This window comes from Girardinichthys multiradiatus, chromosome 13 (assembly GCF_021462225.1).
Source record: "Girardinichthys multiradiatus isolate DD_20200921_A chromosome 13, DD_fGirMul_XY1, whole genome shotgun sequence".
Classification (NCBI taxonomy): Eukaryota; Metazoa; Chordata; class Actinopteri; order Cyprinodontiformes; family Goodeidae; genus Girardinichthys; species Girardinichthys multiradiatus.
This window is the reverse complement of record NC_061806.1, coordinates 7,384,103-7,403,371: the sequence shown is the minus strand read 5'-3', so window position 1 is coordinate 7,403,371 and position 19,269 is coordinate 7,384,103. Positions and strand designations below refer to the sequence as shown.

Here is a 19,269-nt window from a genome sequence, read left to right as displayed (position 1 = left end):
TCTTTAGCAACAACATGACAGAAGTGAGTTGTTCCTTTTTAAAACCAGGCAGCCATAATTAGGCACAACACCTACTTCCTAGAGGCTTGACCTCAGCCAGTATGCAAGAAGCTTAGGTGACCGGCCTCTCTCTCTCTGTACCACCCCCCAGGTATGTGCACAGATAGACACTAGGAGGTGCTAGGGCACCTGCCCTTTTTTCCTCTGGACAAAAAAGTGTTCTCCTGGAGTCTCTTTTTTTCTTTTTGTTGCAGTGTGTGGCCCAAGATGACATTTCTGAATATAAAGGCCTACCAGTGCCCTACGTTTTTGCAATTTTACACACACACACACACACACACACACACACACACACACACACACACACACATACACACACACACACACACACGATGTGCCCCGCCCTGTGTGTCTCTTGATGCACTCCACACAGAGCGGACACGCAATGGTTCAGCTTACCTCTTCTCTCCTCTTTCCTGCCATCAGATAGAGCCTTGCCCTGCCAACAGGCTGGTTAACCATCCATGTAACAAACAAAACAAGTGTATTTGCTTCCTAAACCTCAAGTGAAGAATTTAAAACTTTACTTGCCTCAATTTTATCTAAACAGAGCAGAGCAATGGCATACCTTTACCCACTATGTCTTCTATGGCCGCCACCAAGGGTGAGGAGAATGTTTACAATTTAGCTTTTGGATTAAATTACAATAAATAAATAAATTCAAATAGAGCTCATGGATGTAGTTATTACATTTGCTATAATGGTCCCTGAAGACTACTATTTGATTCATGTTTGTTATTGCAAATAAAGAAGACAAGTTTCAATATTTCATTTAAATACAAGGCCAAATGAGCTGGGTAACATTACAATTCATACACTGCTGAATATTTCTTTATTAAAGTTCAGTAAATATGGAGCATGTTGGCTAAGTTGTATTATCAATTTCTGTGTGTGTAAAATTATGATGTATTCAGAGTTTTTTAATATGTAAATAGCAGACATCTTGTTATCAGTTCTCAGGATTTGTAGTTAATCTCATTAATCCTAATTCTCTAAGAATAATTTCTGTCATATATCACACTGGCTACATTCAGAAATATAGATGATTCTTCTTATGACCATATTCTCTGCTGTTGGTTTCATTTTGATTATAAAGAGTTTATAACTCTTTCTGGGTATAGTTGATTTACGCCATAGAATAGTCACTGGTTACTCAGATTTATGAGGATATGTCATTTAGATTAACCTACATGGTAAATTTGGCAGGGTAACCCTGCTTTGCTACAATGTAAGGTTATGTGGTGCAAAAGATATTTTGTGATAAAAGTACAGAAAGATATAGTCAAGAGCACATCGTGCTAATTTTGTAAAAAGAAAAAAACATTAAAGGTATTATAAGTTTTAAATTTAATCACAAAGTTCAGGTTAAAGTAAGTCAGTAATCCAACTTTTAGTCAGTATATAACAAATATATAATAAATTTGTTGCTTTATTAGTCTTAAGGCTTTTGTAAAATGCACTTTAAATGCATCTTTGTTTTGAGTAAAAAAAAATTCCCGTGGTGATCCACATAGCCCTGTCTTTTAGTGTTTAACCCTTTCTCTCTCCTAGACATGGCGATTGAGTGAGCTTCTACTGTGACTAACTCTATGTGCTCTCTTTCAGACTCTAACCTTGAAAACTGGCTCAGAGTTTATCTGTTCTTTCTTTCTAGGTGAAACGATTAAAGGAGCTACATCCATTAACATTTACTTTTCCTTCCCATAGAACATACTCCTGGATCAGTGCTTCTGTGTTCTTTTTGTGTCTCTGCTCTGTTCTCTCGAAACCCCAGTCGGTCGTGGCAGATGGCCGCTCATACTGAGCCTGGTTCTGCTGGAGGTTTCTTCCTGTTAAAAGGGAGTTTTTCCTCTCCACTGTTGCTACATGCATGCTCAGTATGAGGGATTGCTGCAAAGTCAACGCCAGTGACTGTCCACTGTTTCTACATGCTCATCCGGGAGGAGGGAATGCTGCAAGTCACTGACTGGATGCAATCTGCTGGGTTTCCTTAGATAGAAAAACGTTTTATCCAATTTGAATAAAAAGCTAACTTCGACTGCACTGTTCAATTGTTAGGATTAATTGGAATGTATGTACCTGACTGTTGTGAAGTGCCTTGAGACAACATGTGTTGTGAATTGGCGCTATATAAATAAAACTGAATTGAATTGAATTGAATTGGTCATCTCCCTAGATTCCACAGGACAGTTTGTTTTGTGGGTGCTAACTTATACATAAAGGTGTCCTTCTTTGTCATCAGCAGATATTGGGAAGGCAGTACCGCAGAGCTAAACACCAATAATGAACACACAATATGAACACCAACACTCAAATTGTATCCTCTTTGTATTATTTTTGCAGCATTAATGGCATACTAAATTATAAGTCTAGCTTCTTTTTGGCCCAGTAAATATTCTATCAAGCCATTTATTTATTTCTGTATGTATTCTTAATTAAGGCATTATTGGTCCTCCACAATCCCCGCATCACAGTTATACTATATGAGGAAGCTGGTGCGCTATTTGCAGGCTACAACAGAGCCAACAGCGCCACAGACTTAGTGATGAAAAATTAGATAATAGATGGTATTACACTCCAAAAATATACACTACTGCATGTGTGAGTTGTGTGTGTGTTTGTGTGTGCAAATTTGTCACCTCAGGTCTATAGTAGCTAAAGTGGCAGGAAGGGTGAAAGCCCCACAACAGTCAGTCCCAATAACACACAGGGTACGTGGACTACCAAGGATTGTGGCTATCTCAGGTACTGTAGCAGGACCTGAGGAACAGGATAGCCACACAATCGATAAAATGAGCCCCAGGCAAAAGACAAAAACAACAGCCCCCAGGCCAGAGGGGTAATTAGAGACACAGGGCACCAATCTGGTACTACAGATAAATAAAGACTTTTCCATTGTTCATTGAGAATGGTCTGAATATTTTTGACATGGCTTTTTTTTAAACACTTTCTTACGTTTTTAACAGTGCAAAGAAACACATGAATAATGCAGTTCAAACGAAAATTCAGAATGACTCACCCTCACCGTCTCCACGTCCAATGGCACTTCCAATCATCATCCCATCCGTCTGATTCTCCATCCAATCACCTTCTGATGCCTTGTTTTTAAAGGACCTTCGGCTGTGTTCCTCCTCGCTTGTCAGCTGAGTTCATCCCTCCTCCACCCCACCTCCATCTTCCTTCACATCTACTCTGGCTTCCTCGCTCCCTGGCTGCCAATCCACCACCAGTGTCGGATCAGGGGGAAGACAATTATCTTTGTTGTTTGATTTTCTGTAACATTGTAATGTTTTTCCTTGTGTACAGCGCCTTGAGTGACGTGTTGCTATACAAAAAAACTTGATTTGACATCTCTAAATCTAAGCCTTACAAATGTTCATCTGAGCTCATGTCATTCACAGCATTCATGTCTTCCTCCCAGGTCCAAGTGCCAAAGATATAATTTTGTAATTTCTCATCATTGAAACTTTTCTAATTGCCAACCCTTTTCTTTGTGAGTCTTTTCAGATTGAATTACTGTATATAGTATAATATTAATAGTATATCTGAATACTATTAGGTAGATCATGAGGTAAGTGTTCCACTAGAGGCCGCCATACCCTCATAAAGATATCGTCATTGCCTTTTAGTTTTGCACCAAGCCTCTCCAGTGGCAAGATTGAAAAAATCTCTCCATACCACTGAGTTACATTTGGGGGCTTCTCATCATCCAGTTTAGTAAAACACATTTACGGGCAACAAAAGGCATGGCTTTTTTTTAAATGAATGGCCTGTAAGGAGCTAGGATTAATTTGTCTGAAAGTGTTTTCTTTCAATTTACATCTATATTTTGAACGCTCTGAAACTTTGGAAGAAACAAAAAAATATATCTATTTCAGTTTTACCTTGTTGAATGTAGAAATTCCCTACATAAACATATGCTAAAAAAAATGGGGACATAAGACAATGACAGATCTAGAAAATTTTACATGCGGGGGCAAAGAAGGTGCAAATGGTCTAGGCAGGATGGCAATGTTGGACCTCTTCATTGAAGTTCATTGATCTAGAAAAATATATAGTGACAATTCAGTTTTCACTGCATTTCGGCATTGTAGAATTTGCTTTTATTAATTTGATTTTCCCCATCATCTGCTGGGGAAGCAGCATCAGAGCCAGGGACTTAAAAAAGCTCAACAAGCTGATAAAAAAGGCTAGTTCTGTTCTGGGGACTCCTCTGGAACCTCTGGAGATCATTGTGGAAAGACGGATTCTTTATAAAATGAAGAACATTATGGAGAACCCTGAGCATCCTCTTCATGAGACTGTCCTACAACAACAGTGTCTTCAGTCAGAGGCTTCTTCAAATCTGCTGTAAGACGGAGCACTACTGGAGATCCTTCCTGCTCACAGCCATCAGCATCTACAACGGCTCTTTGAGGAAACCTTCATAATATGAGCTACAACAACATTTAATTTCCCTTTGGGATTAATAAAGTATTTTTGAATTGAATTGAATTTATTATAACATCAATTAACATCTATAAAGCCTGGACTATCTAACTTCATAACACACCTGTAGACTTGTGCAGAGATGTCATTTATTGAAACATCTAATATCTCTGCACTGGAATTAGAATTGATACAGAGAATAAATGCATACCAGGTGGTCCAGCTGGATAGGTTGGATTCCCTGACTCTGTGCCTTCCTTCTCTCCTTCATCATTTTCCTCTGCACTGTCTTCTTTCTCCCTCTCTGAAACCTTTCCTCATCTTCACTAATTTCTTCACCTGTTCTGTGGCCAGAATTTTTCTGGATTAAATAGGACATTTGACGATTTGCCTTTGAGAATTAAATTTGAGAGTTTGTTGTGTTATGCATTAAAATTTGTATTTTACATTTACATTTTAATTTTTTCCATTTACTAATTGATTTTAATTTTTATTACATTGTTGCTGTATTTCCTCCATAATTATTCAAAAAATAAGGTAATTTTTGCAACTCATTTGAAAAATATAAAAATACATTTTTAAAGATATCTAAATTAAAAGATATCTCATTAAAAAAATTAAAAAATCTTCACTGAGAGCAAAGTGTACCAGAGTTTGTCTGTACAAACATGGCAATAAAGCTGATTCTGAAAGTTTAAGGTTGTCAGAGAAAACAATTGAATGACAAATATGCTTACCATGTTGTAAATATGAATATATTATTTAATATTTATATTAATACTTTAATATTTTATTTAAAAATGACTGGGTCTGTTAAGGGTTGTCCTGTGAATACCAGTACAATAAGGAAGTGGTATTAGGACAAAAGGGATGACCCAAGCTCTGGCATCATTAACAGCAAAACTCCACACAGAATGAATTCACAGAATTTTAAGGGTTGTCCTGTGAATACCAGCCCAGTAAGGCGATGGTATTAGGACAAAATAGAAAGTTGTGAGACGAGCTCTGACATTATTGAACAGCATAAACTCTGCACATATATGGAATGAATTCACACAATTTCTTAAAATACAAGAATTTATTAACAAAAAAAGTCCACCCAAAGTCAAACATATTTCCATCAACAAACTCTTCACTATGCTGAAACAATCCAACTAAACTACCAAGTAATATGATAGAATAAGGAGGACTAATGGGCTATGTACAATATAAACAAGTGAATCAAAGATGATTGAAAACCATGACCAAAAGAGTAATGTGCCATTACCATGCAATGTTATTTATGTTTGAGAACCAAGGAGGAGTTTGGAAATGAGGTTTATGGAGGACTGATCCTGACAAAATTAAAAATAAAAGCAGAAATATATATATTTTGTTTTTCCTTTTCCTTAGACATGCATTTTCATCAAGAAATGAATATATTTTCTTTTTCCTTTTCCTTACACATGCGTTTTCATCAAGAAATGCATATATATTGTTTTTCCTTTTCCTTGCACATGCGTTTTCATCAAGAAATGTATATATTTTGTTTTTCCTTTTCCTTACACAAGCGTTTTCTTCAAGAAAAATATATATATTTAGTTTTTCCTTTTCCTTGCACATGCATTTTCATCAAGAAATGTAAATATTTTGTTTTTCCTTTTCCTTAGACATGCGTTTTCATCAAGGAATGTAAATATTTTCTTTTTCCTTTTTCTTACACATGCCTTTGTTCTTTTTACATTTCCTCGTCTCTCTTTTTCCTTTACTGTATGCATTTCTGCTTCATTACGCAAATGAGGAGGGCTGCCTTCTTCTCTCCAGCTCCTCTACTATTGGTCAATAAACAGGAAGAAGGAGGATCCATGTGCAGGCCGAGGGTGTGTCCCAATTCAGGGGCTGGATCCTTCCAAGTCCATACTTGCGGGCCGATTACGTCACAGCGCCAGGCAGAAGGTCTGTCAAATGCGGCAGACTAATGTGTCCTTCTTTGCCCGATTTGAAGGATGAGTTGTGTGTATCCTTCACGGTCCATCGTTTCCCATGATTCATTGCAGATCGAAGCGGTTTGGTCAAACGGGCAGCCATGGCGGACCACAGTGGCAAAAGCTGTGAGTAAATTGTGAAAAATTACAATTTCTGTGACACAAATTAACTTTTCCAATGTTTTTAGTGCGGGAATATAACTGTGTAGACGTGAAAAAGTTGCTTCATTTATCAAGACATCGCTTAATTTCAAACGTGCTCCGACGTGTTCGGAGTTTTCCACTCCCACCGTAGTAACTGCAGGCTTGCCTCGCCAGTCCTACCGGCGGTGGGGCGAGCTAGCCCGGTAGAGATCGGACCGGACTATCGGTACTGAGCTCCTGCTGCCAGTCATCACAGTGAACGTTAAACCCAAGTGATTTCTAACAGTTTGTGTTAGTATTATTTTAATGTATTGTGTCATTTGTTCATGTAAGTTGATTTGACATTACAGGTGATATTAAAGTTAACCTGAATAAATGGACAATTTTATGTAATCCTACCGTATCGCTGGAGAGTGTGATTGAGAATAAATAAGCTTTTAAATATTCATTTTTGATGAAGAAATGTGCTGTATGTGTTTTTAAAAGTGTATTTATAATTCAGCTAGCATTATAATTCGTGATTCCAGGTACAGCTGAAGAGAAATACACTTTCAAATGCAAGCAAATCTCAGTAAAGAAGTGAAAAGTTTGAAAGAGCTTGTTTTAGGCATTTGCATAGAAATATTTTAATATTCAATTCAATTCAAAAATACTTTATTAATCCCAAAGGGAAATTAAATGTTGTTGTAGCTCATTATGAGGGTTTCCTCAAAGAGCCGTTATAGATGCTGATGGCTGTGGGCAGGAAGGATCTCCTGGAGCGCTCCGTCTTACAGCAGATCTGAAGAAGCCTCTGACTGAAGACACTCTGTTGTTGTAGGACAGTCTCATGAAGTGCTCAGGGTTCTCCATAATGTTCTTCATTTTATGAAGAATACGTCTTTCCACAATAATCTCCAGAGGAGTCCCCAGAACAGAGCCAGCCTTTTTTATCAGCTTGTTGAGCTTTTTTAAGTCCCTGGCTCTGATGCTGCTTCCCCAGCAGATGATGGCAGAAGAGATCACACCTTCCATAACAGACTTATAGAAGATATGCAGCATCTTGCTGCAAACACCAAAGGACCTACGCTTCCTCAAGAAGTACAGTCTGCTCTGTCCGTTCTTGTAGATGGCTTCACAGTTGCATCTCCACTCTAGTCTGTTGTCCAGGTGAACACCGAGGTATTTATACTCCTCCACCACCTCCACTTCTTCTCCCATGATAGAAATAGTTTTTGACTTATTCCTGTTTCTCTTAAAATCTACAAGCATCTCCTTTGTTTTAGTCACGTTCAAAATGAGATGATTGTTTCCACACCATGCCACAAAGTGGTCCACCACCTTCCTGTACTCAGCTTCTTGTCCATCTCTGATCCACCCCACGACTGCAGAATCATCCGAGTATTTCTGCAGATGACAGGAGTCTATCTTGTACTGGAAGTCTGAGGTGTACAGAGTGAAAAGGAATGGTGAGAGTACAGTCCCCTGTGGTGCTCCTGTGCTGCTGACTACCTGGTTAGACACACAACCCTTCAGTCTCACAAACTGTGGTCTGTTTGTCAGGTAGTCTTTGATCCAGGAGATTGTTGAGGCCTCCACCTGAGTCTTCTGGAGTTTCTGACAAAGCAAATCAGGTTGGATTGTATTAAATGCACTGGATAAATCAAAGAACATGATCCTCCCAGTGCTACTGGCTTTGTCCAGATGACAGTGGGTTTGTTGAAGCAGGTGTATGATGGCATCTTCAACTCCAACTCCACAGCGATAAGCAAACTGAAGGGGGTCCTGATGGCTTACTGTTTGCTTACTCAGGTGGGCCAACAGGAGTCTCTCTAGGACCTTCATGATGTGGGATGTCAGGGCAACAGGTCTATAGTCATTGAGGACTGATGGGTGAGTTTTCTTTGGTACCGGAACAAGACAGGAGGTCTTCCACAACACTGGAACCTTCTAATATGTTCTGCAAATTAAGACAAATGTAAAATTAAAAAAGCCTTTTTTTACACTGATATTAAGCAAGATGGGTTTTTTGTTGTTTTTATTGTTTAGGTACAAAGGAGCAGACGGGCCAGTTTATTAAGCTCAGGGCTGAGAATGACCACCTTTTTACTGGAGCTAAAAACTCAGCCACCGTGGCTCGGAGGTACAATAACAACATTCTTTGCAGTCAGTTTATGTCCAGTTAAAAAAACTCCTATCTTTCTAACTTTCATAAATATCCGTTCAGTGGTTAACATACTTCTTTTGGTTTATAAATTTCTAAATTGTTTTTGTCTCCAATGTATTTTATTTCCATTTGACCTAACAATACATCAACTTCATTTAAATTTCTAAACACAAAGTTAATTTTGAAAATTACAAATAGCATTTTAAACAGAATGTGGAAAGAAAGAACATTCAAACAGATCAAGATTACAAGACAAAAGGCATAAAATAAAACTATGTACAAGTATTTACAATGGCGACAGCAGGATCAACCTGAGTGACCGGTTCCTGGAACACCTCTTCAACAGAACAAAAAGGCAGATGTCTTTCTGAACAGAAAGTTTCTGGCGGTGTGGCTAAATCTCTCGTAAGGTCAGAGACTTGGATGGGATGCTGCAACTGAGACCTGTGGTTTGTCTTTTCTGGATGGTGAGCCTCTTTCATCCATCAAGTTTAAAGGGCTGGCTGGACCACATCACTAAGATGAAATCAGGAATATGCAGAATTAGAAGATGGAGCTCACAAAATATGACAATTAGTTGTACCCCTCAAACATTAATCACATCTATGATATTATCCTTGCACAATATAACTCCAAGTAAATTAAACTTCTGTAAAATCAAACTGTCCACTTAGGAAGCAACATTGATTGACAATCAATTTCACATGCTGTTGTGCAAATGGAATAGACAACAGGGGGAAATCTTTGGAGATTAGCAAGACGCAATCAATAAAGGAATGGTTCTCAGTACCTATGCTTTCTGGCTGATGTTTTGGTCACTTTTGAATGTTGGTGGTGCTTTCACACTCGTGGTAGCATGAGACGGACTCTACAACCCACACATGTGGCTCAGGTAGTGCAGCTCATCCAGGATGGCACATCAATGTGAGCTGTGGCAAGGTTTGCTGTGTCTGTCAGCATAGTGTCCAGAGCCTGGAGGCGCTACCAGGAGACAGGCCAGTACACCAGGAGACGTGGAGGAGGCCGTAGGAGGGCAACAACCCAGCAGCAGGTCCGCTACCACCACCTTTGTGCAAGGAGGAACAGGAGTGCACTGCCAGAACCCTTCAAAATGACCTCCAGCAGGCCACAAATGTGCATGTGTCTGCACAAACGGTTAGAAACCCACTCCATGAGGATGATATGAAGGCCCGATGTCCACAAATAGGGGTTGTGCTCACAGCCCAACACCGTGCAAGAGGCTTGGCATTGACTTTTTCAAAAGAGATTGGATATATGTTTCTCCCTGGTCTGAAAGAGTCATAAAAAATCTTAAGATTTTTGTTATCTATATAGGCTGTAAATTTTTACATCATATCTCTTACATGTCATTTAGTTACAGTACAGACCAAAAGTTTGGACACACCTTCTCATTCAAAGAGTTGTCTTTATTTTCATGACTATGAATATTGTAGCTTCACACTGAAGACATCAAAACTATGAATTAACACATGTGGAATTATATACTGAACAAAAAAGTGTGAAATAAATGGAAATATGTCTTATATTCTAGGTTCTTCAAAGTAGCCACCTTTTGTTTTCATTACTGCTCCGCATACTCTTGGCATTTATAGTCATGAAAATAAAGACAACTCTTTGAATGAGAAGGTGTGTACAAACCTTTGGTCTGTACTGTATATATATATATATATATACACTGCTCAAAAAAAATAAAGGGAACAATCAAATAACACATCCTAGATCTGAAAGAAATATTCTCATTGAATACTTTGTTCTGTACAAAGTTGAATGTACTGACAACAGAATCACACAAAAACCATCAATGGAAATCAAATTTATTAACCAATGGATAATGGAGGCCTGGATTTGGAGTCACACACAAAATTATAGTGGAAAAACACACTACAGGCTGATCCAACTTTGATGTAATGTCCTTAAAACAAGTTAAAATGAGGCTCAGTATTGTGTGTGGCCTCCACGTGCCTGTATGACCTCCCTACAACGCCTGGGCATGCTCCTGATTAGACGGCGGATGGTCTCCTGAGGGATCTCCTCCCAGACCTGGACTAAAGCATCTGCCAACTCCTGGACAGTCTGTGGTGCAACGTGACCAATTCTATTGAGAATTATTGCAGCAGACTCAGCAGAGACGCCCAGACGTCCCTCTCTCCAGACACCTCCTCCAGCTCCTCCGGGGGGAGCCCAAGGCGTTCCCAGGCCAGCCGAGAGACATAGTCCCTCCAGCGTGTCCTGGGCCGTCCCCTGGGCCTCCTCCCGGTGGGACGCTCCTCACCCTATCTCTAAGGGAGTGCCTGGCCACCCTACGGAGGAAGCTCATTTCCGCCGCTTGTAACCGGGATCTCGTTCTTTCGGTCATGACCCAAAGTTCACGGCCATAGGTGAGGGTAGGAACGTAGACCGACCGGTAAATCGAGAGTTTCGCTTTTCGGCTCAGCTCTCTCTTCACCACAACGGACCGGCACAGCGCCCCCATTACTGTGGCAGCCGCACCGATCCGTCTGTCGATCAAGACCCCGAGATACATAAACTCCTCCACTTGAGGCAGGAACTCCCCTCCAACCTGAAGAGGACAAGCCACCCTTTTCCAGTCGAGAACCATGGCCTCGGACTTGGAGGAGCTGATCTTCATCCCAGCTGCTTCACACTCGGCTGCGAACCACCCCAGTGCATGCTGTAGGTCTTGGCTAGAGGGGGCCAGCAAGACCACGTCATCTGCAAAAAGAAGAGACAAAATCCTCTGGTCCCCAAACCAGACCCCCTCCAGCCCTTGGCTGCACCTAGAAATTCTGTCCATAAAAGTTATGAACAGGACCGGTGACAAAGGGCAGCCCTGCCGGAGTCCAACATGCACCGGGAACAGGTCCAATTTAGTGGCGGCAATGTGAACCAAACTCCTGCTCCGCTTGTACAGAGACCAGATGGCCCCTAGTAAAGGGCCCCCGATTCCATACTCCTGGAGCACCCCCCACAGGGCATCACGAGGGACACAGTCGGATGCTTTTTCCAGGTCCACAAAACACATGTGAACTGGTTGGGCAAACTCCCATGAACCCTCGAGTACCCTGTAGAGGGTATAGAGCTGGTCCAGTATTCTACGGCTGGGACGAAAACCACACTGCTCCTCTTGAAGACGGGGTTTCGACTATCGGCCGGACTCTCTTCTCCAATACCCTGGCGTAGGCCTTACCGGGGAGGCTGAGGAGTGTGATCCCTCTGTAGTTGGAACACACCCTCCGGTCACCCTTCTTATGTAGAGGGACCACTACCCCAGTCTGCCAATCCAAAGGCACTGTCCCCGTCCGCCAGGCAATGTTGAAGAGGCGTGTCAACCATGACAGCCCCACAACATCCAAAGACTTGAGGTACTCAGGGCGGATCTCATCCAACCCCGAAGCCCTGCCACCGCGGAGCTTTTTAACCACCTCGGTGACTTCAGCCTGGGAGATGAAAGAGTCCAACCCCGAGTCCCCAGCCTCTGTTTCCACCAGGGAATGCGTGATGGCAGGATTGAGGAGATCCTCGAAGTACTCCTTCCACTGGCCGATAATGTCCCCAGTCGAGGTCAGCGGCTCCCCATCCCCACTGTAAACAGTGTTGGCGAAGCACTGCTTCCGCCTCCTGAGGTGCCAGACGGTTTGCCAGAATCACTTTGGGGCCAACCGGTAGTCCTTCTCCATGGCCTCACCGAACTCCTCCCAGGTCCGGGTTTTTGCCTCTGCCACCGCCCGGGCCGCGGCACACTTGGCCCCACGGTACCCGTCAGCCGCCTCAGGAATCCCACAGGCCAACCACAGCCAATAGGACTCCTTCTTCAGCTTGACAGCGTCCCCGGGTTCGGGGATTGCCGCCGCGACAGGCACCGCAGACCTTACGGCCGCAGCTACCGGCAGCAGCATCGACAATAGATGCGGAGAACATGGTCCACTCGGACTCTATGTCTCCAACATCCCCCGGAATCTGGTCAAAGCTCTCCCGGAGGTGAGGGTTGAATACATCCCTGGCCAAGGGGTCCGCCAGACATTCCCAGCAGACCCTCACTATGCGCTTGGGCCTGCCAAGTCTGTCCGGCTTTCTCCTCCCCCAGCGGATCCAACTCACCACCAGGTGGTGATCAGTGGACAGCTCAGCCCCTCTCTTCACCCGAGTGTCCAAAACATGCGGCCGAAGGTCTGATGATACGACAACAAAGTCGATCATTGACCTCCTGCCTAGGGTATCCTGGTGCCAAGTGCACTGATGGACACCCTTATGTTTGAACATGGTGTTCATTATGGACAATCCGTGACTAGCACAGAAGTCCAATAACAAAACACCGCTCGGATTCAGATAGGGGAGGCCATTCCCCATTGCTGACACACTCCAGCCACATGAGGTCTAGCATTGTCCTGCATTAGGAGGAACCCAGGGCCAACCGCACCAGCATATGGTCTCACAAGGGGTCTGAGGACCTCATCTCGGTACCTAATGGCAGTCAGGCTACCTCTGGCGAGCACATGGATGGCCGTGCGGCCCTCCAAAGAAATGCCACCCCACACCATTACTGACCCCCTGCCAAACTGGTCATGCTGAAGGATGTTGCAGGCAGCAGATCGCTCTCCACGGTGTCTCCAGACTCTGTCACGTCTGTCACTTGTGCTCAGTGTGAACCTGCTTTCATCTGTGCACAGCACAGGGCACCAGTGGCGAATTTGCCAATCCTGGTGTTCTCTGGCAAATGCCAAGCATCCTGCAACCCCTATTTGAGGATGTCGGGCCCTCATACCATCCTCATGGAGTGGGTTTCTAACCATTTGTGCAGACACATGCACATTTGTGGCCTGCTGGATGTCATTTTGCAGGGCTCTGGCAGTGCTCCTCCTGTTCTTCCTTGCACAAAGGTGGAGGTAGTGGTCCTGCTGCTGGGTTGTTGCCCTCCTACGGCCTCCTCCACGTCTCCTGGTGTACTGGCCTGTCTTCTGGTAGCGCCTCCTGGCTCTGGACCCTATGCTGACAGACACAGCAAACCTTCTTGCCACAGCTCGCATTGATGTGCCATCCTGGATGAGCTGCACTACCTGAACCACTTGTGTGGGTTGTAGAGTCCGTCTCATGCTACCATGAGTGTGAAAGCACCACCAACATTCAAAAGTGACCAAAACATCAGCCAGAAAGCATAAGTACTGAGAAGTGGTCTGTGGTCCCCACCTGCAGAACCATTCCTTTATTAATTGCGTCTTGCTAATCTTGTTTGATGTACTTGGAGTTATATTGTGTTGTTTAAGTGTCAGCACTGTATATAAATATATATACATACACACACACCACCAGAACATGACTACTGTATGCAGGCAAGGATATCATAGATGTGATTAATGTTTGGATGACTAACTCTCAATGGTTAGAGTTACCTGGCTTTGTCTAGTGAAATAATATTTGAGGAAATATTATTAAGAAAATGTTAAAATAATATTCAAGGGAATATTATTTTGAATGAGGACCAACAACCTTTCTGGGTAAATGATCTTCAGCTGACTCATAAAGCGGGCGAGCACATGTTCTTAGGCGTTAGCGGTTAGAGCTAACAAAAGAAGCTTATAGCTTGCTACCAGAATCAAACACATATCTTTAAAATACTACAAATAAAAGAGTTGAAATGTATAAGTGTGGACGGCACATTATGGCCAATCTTCTGTGTTTAAAACCACCCTTTAAATAAAGTTATTCTTTACTTTAAAACAAAACACAGAAGACATAAACTGAGCACATGCGCTGATCGGCTAATGTGCTAGCACTAATTTAGTTGAGCTTCTTAACACAAACAAAAACCAAACATCATGAAACAAACATTGTTTAGATTATTTCATTCTAAACTAATCTTCTCTGCCCCAACACCACCTCTTACATGAACTGTGCTGAGGAGAACTTGTCCTGGGCATTGAGGAAAACATCCACGTGTGACTGCTTCCTAAGGGTTAGCTTGCAGCTAACCTCCGTAACTGCGGGGTGGGGGCGGCTCATTCTGCCCGCCCGGCTGAACTGCACGTTACTGCTGTGGCCACGGTGCTGCGGTCCTGTTCTTTCCTTCAGGCCGGGAAAATTGCTCCACTCTGTGTTGTAGAGACAGGGTCTCTGCTGGGAACTCTCTGGAAAACAGTTGCTTCTGTAGGCCTCAAAAAGAAAAGTCAAGCCACGTTTGTACCTTAATTACCCCCGTTTGTGAATGAATACTGGATACACAAACAGCAATTTATTCCTACTTAACTTTGTGCATACAATCGTGTGATAGTATGACACTCTTGGATCCAGTTCTAAGAGTTATGTCTGTTTGCCAGCAAAGAGATATTAGCGTGCCGTCTCTCTCCTTCCCACCCTGCTGTCACGGGACTTCCACTGCTCCTGTTCCTGGGCTGAGTTAGGTGTATGTTACTGTGATTTTTTTTTTTTAAATTCCAGAAAAGGTCAAACTGGTCTTTAAATGTTGTAATCCATGGCTGGAACCAACAACCGCAAAAAAAAAAAAAAAAAATGCTGAGAGGGCATCAGTGAAAGGCCTGGAGTATAACATACTAAAATGCAGTAAAAGCAACATGGAATCATGTCAGTTCTATCAGTTTTACCCAACAGTTTTTTTTATAAAGGTGAATGGAGATATGGAATAAACGGTAGAAAATGACTGACTGACTGAATGGAGATATTACATAGAGATAGGCCTAAACCTTATGATCAAATATTTCTATATTCGTCCAATGTTCCATCCTTCCCACCATAGTAGTTTTTTCACTCAATTGTTTTTAATTGGCAAAAACACTCAAATAGATGCTGTTGTAAACATGTTTTATGTTCTACTTGGTGATTTAGGTTTTAGCTGCATTAATCTTCTTAATGTACTTTTCTCACAGACTCCTGGCAGAGTTTGAGCAGGACGAAAATGGTTTAGGCTAGCTGTGCCATGAAGACTCAGAAGTGCAGAGGTGTTACACCACCATCGCCTCCCTGCACACGGAAGTCACGTTTCTGTCTGCGAGGCAGAATGAAGGATAGGATGATTCAAGGCAAACTTCGCATCCGTTCAATGCCTGGAGCATTCCTGGTACTGGGAGTAATTGTGGTAGCTGTTGGTACTGCTCTGGCTGTAGCTGGCTACTGGTCCTACCAGTTTTCAAGATCACCCATTCTAGAAGATACAGAACAGGAAAGCATTTCTGATCATCAGCCTTCCGGCTGGAGTCTGAATACCAAGGGGCTCTTTTCTACAGCTAGTCTCCTTCATGGTGACTGCATGAAGCTACTGGGCCCAATCATCATGGGAGTCGGACTGTTCATCCTGATATGTGCAAACACTGTCCTGTATGAAAACAGGGACAGAGAGACTCAGCTGCTGCTAGCTCAAATGCGCAATGTTATCTGCTCTGTGTCAGCAGCTGTTCCCTCTGCAAGTCTCAGAGACTTAGCAGCAACCAACCACTATCAATGGGTGAGCAGTCTACCTGCTGCTCATCTTAATATTTTGTGTCTGCAGCAGGTGGCATGCTCTGAGCCCCTACTCCAGACTAGATACACCAGGGACGAGGAGGGCAGTGTAGAGGGCATCTATCAACAGGAACTGATGACAGATGGCCTTCATCATGATGAGTCAGAGCCTCTACCCTTACTCCCCTCAACCTGCTTTAACTCATCCAAACACAATCAGATAAACAATAATTCACAGACAGGGTCAGAACTAAGGAGCAAAGACGGTTTCAGTCTACAGACTGCCCCACTCCTCAAACTCAATTTCTGCCTAGTGTCTGCCTGCTCAATGTCCAACCTCAAGTTGGAAGAAGTGGATATCCCAGCTGCTCAACACAGACGCTGTCACAGCATGAGCTACAGGACTAAGCCTTACACAGCCCAAACTGGGCTGCACTTCGACAAAGAACTGTACCCATTGGAAAAGGAAAATCATACAAATCAGCACCAAATCAATAAAAAAGAAATAAGTTCCCAGGTTTGTGTAAGGATCCCTGTGGAGTTGGCAGATGCTGAAGAGGACCAAACTCATGGAAGCTGGCCTCGACTAGAACTGGGAAGTGGGAGGCGATATCTGAAACTGGACAACAAAGAGGACTCTGTGGACAAACTGCTGGACAAGTTGGAGCAGCAGTGTTCCTACTGGGATAACAGTTTTGGCTCTGGGCCATTTCAGTGACAATTGAAATATCTCAAACATTGGAAACCAAGAAAAAAAATATTTTTCTAATTTTAGTTTTCAGTTATTTGGGATTAGAGAACAAAGGAGGTTATACAATATTTTGGACAAAAATATTTAACTGTAAAATTTTCCAAAGTTTCCCAGTTGTCAATGGAATATTGCTGAGAAGGGACTATGGCCTTTTAACTTGGAATCTATCCAAGTTAATATTAAGCTTTATAATTGTTTAAGAAGAAGAGCTACATACATCCTCAACACTACCACAGTACTGCAGAGTTTAAATATTGTTTGCTTTCTTAGTTTATTTTGCCAGCAAAATAAGAAATTACCATGTCTGGCCAAATGAATGTGCTTGAATCCACTACAAAAAGAAGCATATGGATTGGTGCAGGAGTAAGGTGTTATTTCTCTGTAAACATTTCTGAACCAAATTACCAGGGCTCCTAAGGCCATAAAGTGGTGACAGCTCTCAAAAAATGTAACCATTGTACAAAATGGGACATCTTTAATTACTGTATGTCCTTTAAGAATAATGCAATGCATGACAGTATGTTACATTGAATTGCATATGCAAACGAAATGTTAGTGTTTGTCTTGTATTTGTAGAGAATAATGGTGGAATTTGTTATAACTTGAAACTCATTTTCTTAAGTTTGGCAACCATTTTTATAAGTCATGATAACATAATTTTTTCTCTCTTTCTGCATCCACAGAACACATAGCATGCTGGACTTTATCTTTTTTCTTGCACTTTTTCTGGTCTATAAACTAAGTGCGTTTCGTTTAATTGGTTTAAACTGCTATTTTACATCGTTCACATTTTAGTTTGCTACACAGATAAAACCAGATATATAAAAAGATGCATGAACAACTGATGACGTAATCCAGGTGAAATATTTTTCTCAGTCTTTTGGGAATTGTTATTGCTTTTCCCCTCAGAGCTTTACTCATTCGCTGCTTATTAAGTATAATGATGTTTCTACAAAAATAAATTATGACTTTATCACTGCCTGACATTAAAATACACAGGACTTTTCCTCTTCTAGGTCAATTAGGAGTAATACATTATTTTCTATTATGAAAATAAAATATTTAAAGAAAATGTATACCTCAAATGGCTCAATAAAAATGGCTTTGAATCAGACTGGCCTGTTACATTAATCTTACACAGACATCTTTCCCCCCCCACATTCCATTCAAATTCAGATTCAAGAATACTTTTTTAATCTCAAAGGGAAAATAAATTCATGGCATTGTAGTTGTCTGCTGGATGTTCCACAATATTATAAAGTGTGGCAACTTTTCTGCGGTGTGTAGAAGTGTTCCTCCAGTGCGATCCAGACAAAAGTGTTGTGTCACAAAGTGATGGGGCACTAGAATTATCCAGATACAAGAACATGCAGTGTTAACAGGAGTATTTCCATTGGAGATATGGTATTGCTTCAATATGTGACTTGCTCCAAATCAGTCCTAAAAATGGCATTAATGGATACATGATATGCCTCTAATATTTTTATTTCTGACCGTCCAAATATGTTGACATGCACCAAGAAAGTTCTCTCTCTCATCTGTCATTGTACCAATGCCTCCTTCTTGCCAGAATGACTGCAGACCTGTGTTCGTAACGCCAGTTTACATCTGCCTTTTAAACGTGCTGAAAATAGATGCCAAAGTAATGGCCGCAATATGTTTGCCTTAGAAAAAAACAAAATCTACTCTGGAGCCACTGGAGGTACATCCAGAATTCAGGGCTCATCTCTCATTGATAAGGGATAATGATTACCACAATATAGGCTAGGGATTAAATATTGCACAGATATTTAGTATTTTAATTCAGTTTTTCAGTCAGCATTTATGTCCACAAAGTAGCTACATACATTAAGCTAGCATTTAGCAAAGAGTGCAAAAGCTTCAGAACCAGTGGCTGTTACAAGAAATAGGTTTTTTGTCAACTCTTTTCTTTCTTTTTAAACATTATTTTTAATCAGTTTTTCTTTTATTTTCCACATCTTCTGATCAAATTTAGAAAGATATGGAGCTTAATAAAAAGCATCATAAGAAAATGAAGTTTTTCCATAATTGTTACACATTTGTAACTGTTCACCTCAAATGGTTGAAATGTTCTGGTAGGAGATGCACTTGATAATGATGACACTAATCAGGGCTCATTTACTGAAACTAATGAGATGGTTAATAAAGATATTGAGTAGCATATAACAGACCAAGACTCTAACCCACCCTCAGTCCTGGCTAAGCGCTGGTACCGTGTGAGCCTGATATCATGGGAGGCGCCAGAAAGAACTACACGTGGGGTCGCTCTGACCCCTGCAGGACCA

The 19,269-nt window shown here is 41.8% G+C and overlaps 1 protein-coding gene across 3 annotated transcripts in view; it reads left to right on the top strand.

Annotated features, from left to right (window-relative positions):
- tmem200b (transmembrane protein 200B) overlaps positions 1 to 18,077 on the top strand; it is a 28,331-nt gene extending 10,254 nt beyond the window's left edge. The window contains exons 1-2 of one of the 3 annotated variants that reach the window (XM_047384582.1): positions 6,361 to 6,578; positions 15,642 to 18,077. In XM_047384582.1, the coding sequence (XP_047240538.1) occupies positions 15,692 to 16,930 (1,239 nt within the window). In that variant the 5' untranslated portion in view covers positions 6,361 to 6,578; positions 15,642 to 15,691 and the 3' untranslated portion in view covers positions 16,931 to 18,077. Of the gene's footprint in view, positions 1 to 6,360; positions 6,579 to 8,656; positions 8,719 to 15,641 lie in introns of those variants that run through there. The other 2 variants (XM_047384583.1, XM_047384581.1) reach the window with 2 other exon arrangements.
- Positions 18,078 to 19,269: the final 1,192 nt, after the last annotated feature.